Source organism: Chionomys nivalis, chromosome 1, assembly GCF_950005125.1.
Source record: "Chionomys nivalis chromosome 1, mChiNiv1.1, whole genome shotgun sequence".
In the NCBI taxonomy this organism is placed as follows: Eukaryota; Metazoa; Chordata; class Mammalia; order Rodentia; family Cricetidae; genus Chionomys; species Chionomys nivalis.
Window position 1 is genome coordinate 173,261,686 of NC_080086.1, and position 12,733 is coordinate 173,274,418.

General features: G+C 41.9%; 1 protein-coding gene across 5 annotated transcripts in view; it reads right to left on the reverse strand.

Moving 5' to 3' along the window:
- Ahcyl2 (adenosylhomocysteinase like 2) overlaps positions 1 to 12,733 on the reverse strand; it is a 164,471-nt gene that overhangs the window by 15,099 nt on the left and 136,639 nt on the right. For all 5 annotated transcript variants that reach the window (XM_057762825.1, XM_057762818.1, XM_057762834.1 and 2 more), the window contains 4 exons: positions 11,959 to 12,022; positions 11,448 to 11,536; positions 7,515 to 7,585; positions 3,409 to 3,503 (listed from right to left, as the gene is read on the reverse strand). In XM_057762825.1, coding sequence (XP_057618808.1) covers positions 3,409 to 3,503; positions 7,515 to 7,585; positions 11,448 to 11,536; positions 11,959 to 12,022 — 319 coding nt within the window. The remainder of the gene's footprint in view (positions 1 to 3,408; positions 3,504 to 7,514; positions 7,586 to 11,447; positions 11,537 to 11,958; positions 12,023 to 12,733) is intronic.

Genomic DNA, 12,733 nt, shown 5'->3' on the forward strand with positions numbered 1-12,733 from the left:
CTTGTGCTTACTTTGTACCAAGTTCACTGGCCTCCTGTCACTCCTCAAACAGAGCAGGTTTGCTTCTGCTCCAGGACATGTACCAGCTGCTGCTGCTGCTGCTGCTGCTCAGAACGCTCTTTACCTAAAAGTCCACATGGCTAACCCTTCCAACTCAGGCTCACTGTTGGACGGCTCAACGTAAAGTAACAGCTGAACACCCCATCCCCTCTCTCATGCTCTACTTCTTGCAGCGGCTTTACTTTTAATCTTTTGAATTTTACACACACACACACACACACACACACACACACACACACACACACACATATATGTTTTTCTTCTCACCTAAACACACGCTCTATGAGGGTAGGAATGTGTTATGCTCACTACTCCAAGCATCTAGACTGCAGCTGGCATACAGCAATCATACAATATTTGTGATAGAAGGTAAATGGTCTTGACCTTTATTCTGGGGAAATACTCATACTCATGTCTGGCCTGTCCTTTTTTTTTTTTTTTTGCTTTTTAAGACAAGTTTTTTTTTTGTGTGTGTGTGTGTGTGTAGCTCTAGCTGTCCTGGAACTTCCTTTGTAGATCAGGCTGGTCTGGCCTCGAACTCACAGGGATCTGCCTGCCTCTGTCTTCCGAGTGCTGGGATTTAGACCACTACCACCTGGCTGATCTGGCTTATCTTTAAAGGGAGAATACTGTCACAAATTGAAGTTTGGTTAATCTACCAGTAAGAGGGAGTTAGAGAGGACCCTGGTTCAATTCCCAGCACCCATATAGTGACTCACAACCATCTGTAACTTCAGTTCCAGGGGTCCAATGCCCTCTTATAGGCTCTGAGGGCATTAGGTATGTGGTGTATATAACATACATGCAAGCAAAACACTCATACATATAAAATAAATCTAAAAACAAGAAGAAAACTCCCCCGCCCCGCCCCCCCAGAAAACCCAACTTTGCCAGTGAGAAGGGTGACAGCACACCATCCTGGAAAACAATTCAAAAGCAAAGGAAAAGCAGGCCTTGGGGTCTATGCACCTCAAGTTTTGTTTGTTTTGTTTTCTCAAGACAGGGCTTCTCTGTGTAGCCCTGGCTGTTCTGGAACTCACTATGTAGACCAGGTTGGCCTTGAACTCAGAGATCCACCTGCCTCTGCCTCCTGGTGTACACCACCACACACACCAGTTCAAATACCTGGTCACTTAAATTTTATTTTGAATCGATTGTATGACATATTAGTTTGCTTAATGTCTACATTTTCCAGTATAAAGTTAAGAAAAAATCCTCACAGAGAGTCAAGCGAATGGGATGAGAAAAAGCAAAGGTAAGAAAGCTAGTCATCTGGAGTTTCCTGCGGTTAGGAGGAGAAAGGCTTTCCTCCCTCCTCCGCCTCGGACCATTTAATAAAGGTGCTCCTTCACTCACAGCACGTAAGTGAAACTCAAGAGGGCACTGCCCCCGTCCCTGCCCAAGAACCAACTCTCAGCCCGACAAGTAAGTGCAAGCCAACTACAGTGACAGGAACCAACTCTCAGCCCAACTAGTAAGTGCAAGCCAACTACAGTGACAGGAACCAACTCTCAGCCGACTAGTCACTGTAAGTGAGCCACAGTGACACGACAGTAAGGCCGCTATGGCCCTTAGACCTAGGCTGGAAACAGACTTGGATAGGCAGGTTATCTTGCTAGCTATTTCCTTCCTTCTTTCCGGTGCTGTGATGCACGGGTTAGACCTGGAGCCTCATGTGTGTGAGGCAAACACTCAATACTGACCTACATCCCCAGCCAGCTGTTTATTAACAAAAGAATAGAACATAGGGTTAAAAAGAGAAACCACATAAAATAAATTTTATCCAACAAGGGTCTCGGTATTAGTTGGTCCCTACCTGGAGTGCTGAAGCTCAATCGCAGCAGCCCTCCATGGAGATGAAAGCATGCTAGGATTGAGCCGGCCACCCAGAGAGAAGGACAGGTGTGTCATGAAACGCCATGGAAACTTAGAGCCAGAGTCAAAGTCACACTGAGAGATGCTTTGCTAAGTCAGAAAAGAAATGACACCTCCATTAACTACTGTTTGGACAACTTATTAGAGGTTTGGATGACTATAATCAGATTAGAGAAATATACCTGTCAGAATGGCCAAGATCAAAAACATTAATGACAGCTTAGGCTGGAGAGGTTGTGGGGTAAGGGGAACACTCCTCCATTGCTGGTGGGAGTGCAAACTTGTACAGCTGCTTTGGAAATCAGTATGGCAATTTCTCAGAAAATCAGGAAACAACCTACCTCAAGACCCAGCAATACCACTTTTGGGTATATATCCAAAAGACACTCACTCATACCACAAGGACACGTGCTCAACTATGTTCACAGCAGCAATATTTGTAATAGCCACAACCTGGAAACAACCTAGATGCCCCTTGACTAACAGAAAATGTGGTGCATTTACACAAAGGAGTACTACATAGCAGAAAAAAAAATGACATCTTGAAATTTCCAAGCAAATGGATGGATCTAGAAAAAAAGAACAAAAACATAGTGAGGTAACCCAGACCCAGAAAGGCAAATATAATATGTCCTCACTCATAAGTGGCTTTTAGACATAAAGTAAAGAAAAACCAGCCTACAACCCACAACCCCAGAGAAACTAGACAACAAAGAGAATCCTAAGAGAGACATACACAGATCTATATAAGAAGGAGAAAGAGACAAGATCTCCTGAGTAAATTGTGAGGGTGGGAGTCATGGGAGAGGGTAGAAAGGGAAAGGGTAGGAAGGGAGGGGAGCAGAGGAAAATGTATAGAGCAATAAAAACAATAAAAAATACAATGATAGACTTCCCAGGTTTTAGGAATGCACACGGTTACACAGTGGCTCTGAATTGGAGGTGATGCCTACAGACCCAATTACTGAAATTTAAGAAATATGTTAAGGGGAGACCTAGCTCAGGAAAGAGGAGAGGAAGGAAGCAACTGCAGTGTTTGGTAGACACAGCACGTCTAAGGCAATGCACTCATCCTAGCCCACAGAGCTCTCTCCTTTGAGTGTTTCCATGGACCAGCCTACTTATCTCATCCTTATGTAAAACTAAACAGCCTCAAAATGCTACCATTCTGACTCACAGTGAGTTTCTGTAGTTCCCAGTTCTCAACATGGAAAGAAAATGGATCACAGCCTGAGAAGGTAATCAAGCCTGGGTGGAAGGAGACAGGCGTGTGAAATGATTGACCCGGAAGCTTTACTTTGCACCTAAGCACAGGCCATGGGGCCGGAAAGTGAACAGGAAGCACTGTTCCCCTGGGATAGTCGTGTTTAGGGTAGCTGAGAATCTGTCTTTTCTTCTTCCAGTTTGTTACTTGAGAAAGAGAGACTGAAAGAAACATAAAAAGGTCCTAGTAATAATCAGTAATGAACTTACCACATCAATCTCAGTGTTGGAATGGCCCATGTTACAGACGATGCAGCTATTCTTCATACGGTCCAAGTGCTCTCTGGTTACCACATTCTTGTTACCTTAAAAACAGAAGCAATACTCACATGAAAAGGAATGAAGCTAGACTCCTACCTCATATAACAGGAACACACACACACATAAAATCAACCTCTCTCCTCTGTGTGTGTGTATACATACATACATGAAATACATTAAAATCAACTCTACATAGATCATATGTAGATAATTCTTTTTTTTTTTTTTTTGGTTTCTCTGTGTAGCTCTGGCTGTCCTGGAACTCACTGACCAGGCTGGCCTTGAACTCACAGAGATCTGCCTGCCTCTGTCTCCCAAGTGCTGTGATTAAAGGTTTGCACCACCACCGCAAATCCTTAAGAGCACAAAACTATAAAAATCTTAGCTGTAAAGAAATCTTAGAGGAATATAAAAGTGAATCCTTGTGACCTCAGGCTGAGCAACAGTCTACTCCCATATAGCACTTTAAACATGAGCAGCAGAAGGAACTAGAGACCGGATTACATCAACACACATACAAAGCCTTGTCTTATGAACGACCACACCAAGGAGTGTTAAAAAGACAACAAATAAAATCTTTGCAAATCAAATACCAAAATGGGATTTCTACCCAAAATGTATTTGGGACTCTTTTTTTTTTTTTTTTTTTTTTTTTTGGTTTTTCGAGACAGGGTTTCTCCGTGGTTTTGGAGCCTGTCCTGGAACTAGCTCTTGTAGACCAGGCTGGTCTCGAACTCACAGAGATCCGCCTGCCTCTGCCTCCCAAGTGCTGGGATTAAAGGCGTGCGCCACCACCACCCGGCGTATTTGGGACTCTTAAAATTCAGAAATAAAGATGAATAATCTAACTTTAAAACAGACAAGAACTTGAAAGGATGTTTCTTCAGAGATACACATGGCCAAAGCAAGGAAAGAATGCAGAACACCACTAGCCATCAAAACCATATCTTACTTTATGTTCACTAGGATCATAATACTAAAATACACAATAATAAAATTGTTAACGACACAGAAAAGCTGGAGTTCTCAACAGTACAATACAATACAACGGTACAATACTACCATCACTTTAAAAAATAGTTTGTAATTCCTTAAAACCTTAAAAGTAGAGTTACTATATGATATAGCAATTTTACTGCTATTCATACAAACAAGAGAATTGAAAACGTGTCCACACAAAGTGTTGGATTCAATGTTTACAATGGCATCATTCATGATGACCCCAAAGTGAAACCAACCTAAATATCCATCTATTTTCATCAGAATAGAAAAACTGTGCTAGGCCAGGCGGTGGTGGCGCATGCCTTTAATCCCAGCACTTGGGAGGCAGAGGCAGGCGGATCTCTGTGAGTTCGAGACCAGCCTGGTCTACAAGAGCTAGTTCCAGGACAGGCTCCAAAACCACAGAGAAACCCTGTTTCGAAAAAAACAAACAAAACAAAAACAAAAAAACAAAAAAAAAAAAGAAAAACTGTGCTATAGTCACATTCAGAAAAAAAACGACAGCACTCGGGAGGCAGAGGCAGGCGGATCTCTATGAGTTTGAGGCCAGCCTGGTCTACAAAGAGCTAGTTCCAGGCCAGGAACCAAAAGCTACGGAGAAACCCTGTCTCGAAAAATCCAAAAAAAAACAAAAAAAAAAGAAAGAAACAAAAAGAGATGGAATATTAATACATATTATTATATAGATGGAAACTTGGAGGCATCATGCTAAGAAGCCAGTCACAAAAACTATATATTGAATGACCTCATTTTACATGGAATGTCCAGAAAAAGCAAATAAGCACAGATAGAAAAATGAATGGTTGCTTGGGGTTACAGGTATGTAAAGAATGGAATAAAGAGTGACCATTTATGATAGAGGGCTTCTTGTGGGTATGATGACAATGTTCTAGAATTAGATAATGGGATATTCTACAACATCAGTAAAAACCACCACATTGTGTACTTTTCAGAGATGAACACTGTGCTATATGAATTATGTCTCAATAGAAAGTCATTGTAAGAGTGGTACAATCCTATGAATTTCTTATAAAGTATTGAATTTTGGTGCTGGGGATCAACCCGAGGCCCTCTGAGCTATACCTACAGACAAACGGAATACGCATGAGTAAAATACACAACAAGGGACGCATATCTCAGTTAAGCTATTTAAAATAAGCACATTCTATCCCTAGCACGGGGGAGGAGAGGAAGAACCAAGGGACTGATGAATAAAGCAGGAAGAGTTCCTCATGGTCGTTGTCCTCTGCCCCCAGTCCTTGCTGAGGCTATAAACACATTTTATTTCCTCTCTCTGAGAATTATTTTTAAAAAGCATTCCTGATTTCTGGTTCTAGTATACAATTATAATAAGTTTCTTGATCTGAGGAAACTAGCTATTTTTTATATTCCTCCCTAAAATTAAAAATCTACTTGTTTGTGGCTGGAGAGATGGCTCAGCGGTTAAGAGCACTGAGTGCCCTTCCATGAGGGCCTGGGGTTCAATTCCCAGCACCCACATAGAGGTTCACAGCTATTTTTAACTCCAGTTTCAAGGGACCTGACACCCTCACCCAGATACACATGCAGGCAAAACACCAGTGCACATAAAGTAAAAATAAAATTGTATAAAAAGTTTACCTGTTTTATAATTAACACAATCACTTTACTTTTTCTTTTTTTTTTTCTTTTTTTTTTTTTTTTTGGTTTTTCGAGACAGGGTTTCTCTGTGGCTTTGGAGCCTGTCCTGGAACTAGCTCTGTAGACCAGGCTGGTCTCGAACTCACAGAGATCCGCCTGCCTCTGCCTCCCAAGTGCTGGGATTAAAGGCGTGCGCCACCATCGCCCGGCTCACTTTACTTTTTCTAACTATGAAATTTTCTCTTTCACTATCATAATTTATAGGGACTATATAGAAGTATATTTGCTTTTTGGTTTCTTTGTTTGTTTTTGAGGTAGGATCCCACTATGTAGCTCTGGTTGTCCTGAAACTGTGTGGACCAGGCAGGCTGGCCTTGAATTCAGAGGTCCTCCTGCTTCTACATCCTAAGCGCTAAAATTAATGGTGTGTGCCACCATGCCCCGCTGAATATTTGCTTTTAGAGTGAAATAAAAGATGACAGGGCTGAGAAAGGAGCTTGGTGGTATAGTACACATTCAGCATGCTTAAAGCCCTGGTAATAATCACTGGCACATAGTTTTCAATTTCTAGCTATGTGCTAGGAGGGTAAGGAAAGGGGAGACATGGGAGCCATAAAGGATGGAGAGAAGCCTTCCTGAAGGGATGACCTCCAGGTCTAGGCTTGGGCAGGGCTCTAAACAGGTAGGAAAATGTGAAAAAGATAGACTTTTTTGGTCCACTATCTCTGGTGTGTGTGTGTGTGTGTGTGTGTGTGTGTGTATGTGTGTGGTTTATGTGTTTATTTCTGTCTGACTCCACGGTGCTGAAATTAGAAGTGCACGCTACCATGCCTGGCTTTTTAAAAAAGATTATCTATTTCATGTGTATCAATGTTTTGTCTACATGTATGCATGTGCATCACATATATGTCTGGTGCCCACAGTTAGAAAAGGGTGTCAGGTGCCCTGGAACTGGAGTTATATATAGATGGTTGTGAGCTATCATGTGGGTATTGGGAATTGAACCTGGGCTCTCTTTACGAGCAACAACTGTTCTTTTTTGTTGTTGTTTGTCAAGACATGATTTCTTTGTGCAGTCCTGACTATCTGGAATTTGCTCTGTAGTCCAGGCTGGCTTTGAACTCACAGAGATCAGAAAGGCATGTGCTACCACTACCCAGCAGCAACAGGTGTTCTTACCCACTGAGCCAACTTTCCAGTCACCCCTGCCTGACTTTTTTTTTTTTTTTTTAACATGGGTTCTTAGAATCAAATTCAGGTACTCATGTTTATTAAGGCAAGTATCTTACCTAATAAGTCACTCAACTTCTCAACCCCTACTTCTTGCTTTAACAGTTTGGATTTATCCAGAATATTTTCAATCACCTTTCACTTGCTCCATGAAAAAAGCATTCCCAAATCTTACTCCCCCACCCAAAACCTCACAGCCATACCTGTACAGGTAATGACAATGTCCACTTGTCGGATGACTTCATTTAACTTCACCAGTCGGAACCCATCCATACTGTAGACACAAAGCAGGATCAATTAAACTAAGCCAGTTGATGGGAGCTTTTCGTAAAAGCTAGCACCAAGATCTCTAGGTAGTTACAATGTCGCTTCTTAGAGTGCTAGACTGTGTTCACGGTGTTCATTTTGTTTGGTTTTGAAGACAGTGTCATTGTGTAGCCCAGGCTGGCCTCAAACTCAGGATCCTCTAGCCTCTTCCTCCCAAGAGCTAGGATTACAACCATGTACCACATCTAGCTTGGACTATTCTTCAGTCAAAAGCCCAGATCATTTCCTGAGTTCACACAAGAGAAATGTAAATGTTCCCATTGCATCACTAGAATTAGTTCTTCCTAATAATAGGGAGCCAAGCAAGGACAGTCATGAGATTCCCAAAACAAATTTCTAGAAAAAAAAAAAAAAAAAGATTGGCCACTGAATCTATTTTCACTGAGCCTGTTCTCCCAAGATCATCAATTATTTTCTGAAATAAAAAAACCAGTATTTTCTTAGTATCTTATAGTACTTGATTCCTCTGCCACATTAAACATAATTTACCTCCTTAAACTGAGTGCCCCCCCCCCCGCTCTGTGGTGGGAATTGAGCCCAGGACATTGCACATGCGAGGCAATTGTACCCCATTTGGCTACACTCTCAGCCTTTCCCCGTGTTTAAATGGCGGCACTCCATGGGGTTCTTCACTGGACTCTTTTGTCCTTTCAGTACTGGTTTTTCCTGCCTTTGTGTAAGTAGTCATCACAAGATGACTGATTGGCTCATTCCCCTCTCGCCCACCAGGTGGGATTAGAACCCAGGCATCAGACAACAAGGCAACCTCTACCACCAATCTCCATCTCCAGCTGCAGTTTTGTTTGTTTAACTTACATCTCTGGGGTGCTTCATAACCAAGGACTGCATACTCCCCCAGATACCTCCTCAAAGTCCCTGAGAAGGATCCCAGACTTACTTTGTTGGAAGTTGAACACATAATCTTCTACACTCTCGTCTATTTTTCCTCTGTATTCTCTACCCTGGGCAGGAGCATGACTGGTAACCTAACTGTATGAGCCAGGTAAACTAAACATTTCTTCCAAATTGAAATTGTAACCAAATTTTGCCTTTTTTATCCTTTTCTTAATTCCTTTAAAGTCTCTTGAATTTATGGGCCCACACACCCCTTCTGGTGGTTTTGGGACAGGGTCTATACTTACTTTGTAGACTTGGTTAGCCTTAAAATGGAGGCAATTCTCCTGAGGTTTTGCGAGTACGGGTGTGTGAGCTTACTGTGCCTAGTTCTGTCCCCTTTTACTCACGCATGCTGGCTTTCCTAAGTTCAGGGCAGTGAGGCTTGGCCCAGTCTCACTGTCTCTAGGTTACATCCCAAATCATTTTGCATCGTGATTTATATCACTTCTATGTTTAAGACATTTCAGGGTAAGACTTAAATTCTTGTACACACTGCCATATGATACTTATCTCAGACACTACCACTCCCAAATTTACCCTATCTGTGAGCTCCTTAAATATGCCATGCTAGCTTTTGTTTGGAGGCTATGCACTTGCTCCTTGTACAGGCCACATACTTTCAAACTGAGGAAGAAAACAAACAAAACCAACTGCACAAGTTTTAATATAGCTTGTTGATGTTTCTATATACATTGCCTCGGCCTTCAGTTAAGACACTTCTTGTAGCACGAATAATAAAAACCCAGAGACAGGTATTGGGGTTCATGTTGAAGATCAGAAAAGCAAAGCAGTCAAGCCACTAGAGAGTTCTTACCTCTACCAAAGCTCAGACAAAGGGGGTGATCATGTCCTCAGAGTGACTGTAGACTGCAGTGCTCTCCACCAAACCTCAGATTGCAATGAGCTCTTGTGTAGTGATATTTCATTTTTATTTTAATAAATAAAGCTTGCCTGAAGTTCAGAGAGTAAAAGAGCTGCACTGATCAACCTTAATGCAATGGTGACACACACCTTTAATTTCAGTAGCCACACTAGTTTGTCAAAGAAGTCGGGTGGTGGTGGCGATGGTGGCGCACGCCTTTAATCCCAACACTCAGGAGGCAAAGGCAGGCAGATCTCTGTGAGTTCGAGGTCAGCTTGGTCTATAGAGTGAGTTCCAAGGACAGGCTCCAAAGCTACAGAGAAACCCTGTCTCGACACCCCCCCCCCCAAAAAAAACCCAAACACCTGAGACTCCAGCACTAGGGGATCTGAAGCCTCTGACCTGTGCCAGTGACTTAATAGCCTCAGACAAACAGCTTTTTTTTGTGAATTTGTACTCCAAATGTTGGGCACCAAATGTAGCACTATAAATAAAAACCCAGAGACAGAAATTGAGGTTCAACCTAAAGGTCAGAAAAGCCACTGGCTCTTACCTCTACCTCAGTCCGAAATGGCGATACCACCTCCAGGAATCTCAGGATGGGACTGTCTGAGAGCTGTCTCCTCCTGTTTTAGTATCCTCTCTAGGGCTGGGATTAAGGGCGTGAGTAGCAGGACAGAGAGGAATGGCTTTATTCTAGCCTTATTCTATCTTAGTGTCCTTTCTTCCAGAAGCTTAGTGCTAATACTGAACAGAAATTATAAAACATAGATATATACTGCATAAACTTGGGCTTTGAAGTAGCTTTTAGTGACCATGACATTTCTCATTCTGTGGAAGATGGAGATAATTTTAGTAACATTTACCATTTAGTAAGGATCCATTTTGTGACAGCGGTTCTGAGTCCTGTTATATATTTATTATTTAATTTATGATAGTGTATAATAATTATTTTAATTAATTTTCATAATACTTTGAGGTACGGATAGTAATCTACATTTTACTTTATTTATTTGATTATTATTAGTTTTCAGACAGGTTCTGACTATGTAGCCCTGGCTGTCCTGGAACTCAGTATATAGACCAGGCTGGTCTTAAACTCAGAGATCCTCTTGTCTTTGCCTCCCAAATGCTGGGATTAAAGATGTACCCTGCTAGGATTCACATTTCAGAGAGGAAAAAGGAACTTTAAAAATGTTTAATTTAGATTTGAACCTTAAGAATTCTAAGAATACTACAATTTCCCACATATTATTCACACAAGAATCAGCAGATTTCACCCTTAGTTTGGATTTGTCTGACATTTTCTCATAGAGCATTATGTCAGAAGGGCTCTGACACAGCCTATTGGATGTCCCTCCCCTTTCTTCTTTCCTGTTGATGACTGAGCTCAGGTCTAACCTACGCACTAAACAACACTTAACCTCTCTTTTTTTCTTTCTTTCCTTCCGGCAGGATCTCGAGAACTCTGTAGCCCAGGTTGGTGAAACAAGGTCTTGTTATATAACCAAAGCTGGCTTGGAATTCACAATCTATTTGCCTCAACTTCTGGAATTAAGATTACATGCCTGAGCCTTAAAAAAAAAAAAACTCTTTGTGTAGAGTGTGCATGTATATATGCACGAATGATGTATGTGTGAGGGTGCCCGCAGGCCACAGTACACCTGCGGGGAGGTCAGACAGCTCTGTGAAGTTGGAGAATTTAGGTCATCAGGACTGCACAGTGAGCGCTTGTCTAGGGCCTCTCTCTCCCCAGTGCTGGGACTAAAGGCATGTGCCACCATGCCTGGCCTGCCTTTCTTGTTTGATCATTATTTTCAAAGGAGCAGGGAATTACATATGTGGAGAGAACCAAAGCATCCTGTCACCGTTTCCACAGGGATTCTAAATTTTCATGTCTCTGGCGCAGAACTCCTTGACCTTTACAAGAGAGAACCTTAAGTTCCCTCAGCAGCGTCCCTGGATCTGGGTACGAGGCAGGCACGGCAGTTCCAGTGGGCATGTTGGACAGCAAGGCAGAGGAGGAGCAGGTAACCCTTCACATACTCACCAGGCTTGCAGGGCACAGATGGGGTCGATCTCGGTCACATACACAATGGAACCCATGGCCTTCAGAGCAGCACAGCACCCCTTCCCCACCTGGACAGGGAAAGAACACACAATAAAGAAAGTCAGCTAGAACACACTTCTCAAAGCTTCTGGGAAAGTAATTTTGCTGAACAGATTCGTGCTTAGGGAAAAGCAAGAAAAACACATAAATGTCGTTCATAAACAAACCCCTGGCCCTGCTTAGCACATTCACATGCACGAGAACACCCACATTCACGATTCATCATCAAACATAAGCTGCAGTACATCACAAACAGCGGTGCTGCAACAAGTCAGAAAATCAACTCGAGAAAAAATACAAAGGAAAAAGCAAGGTATTTAACTCGGGACTTCTAAAGTTATGTGTTCCATCTAAAGTGGTACATGAATACACTTATGTCTGTGTGCAAAAATCTGGAATAGTTCATCAAAATGCATTTTAAACATCCAGCAAGGAAAAGGTTGAACTTTACCTCTCCATAGCCACAGACCACCACCTGCTTCCCACCAAACATCATATCTGTTGTCCTTTTCAGTCTAGGGGAACAAAAACAAAGTCCAGTCATTAAATCAGAAGAAATGTTCTTTTGTTTCTACCTGAGGTTTGTGCTTGAATTTTTTCATTTTTGAAGGAAAGCAATAAAATACATATTTGTCCATCTAACCAGTTCTAGTTACATGTGAGTTTTGCCCCCTTCCACTTTAATCTTCCTCTCTTGGGAGTAGTGCTAAAGGATGTAGATTACACAGTAGCTTGTAAACACAAAGGCAGTGGACACTTTTATACTGTGAATCAATATGGGGAAAAAGAAAAGATATAAATAAGGCAACAGTAATCTTAATTTAGGAAGTGAAAAAGTTCTGGCTTAATAAAAACATCATTCTAGCTTACTGTTTTAGAAATATACCATAAGTAATGCATTTAAAAGTATCAGGAGGCCAGATGGTTTTCATTGATTCAATAGGGAAAGTAATGGACAACAATGCAGAGAGGCCGTGAGTGAAACCTGCTGGTGCTGACTATAGACAAGTGAGCTTTCTGGGGCTGATTCCAGAGCAGACATGGTCTACCTTTATATCTGGTTCTCTGTGAAACTGATCCTTGCTGTCTCCACGATTTCTGGAAAGAACATCTAGGAATGAATGAGTTCTGGTTTCTCTTTGGGTACAATAAGGTAACATTTTCTGAGAATCTTGATCAAGACAAATGGGTTTCAACTAAAATCCAGTCTATTTTGAGATACACAG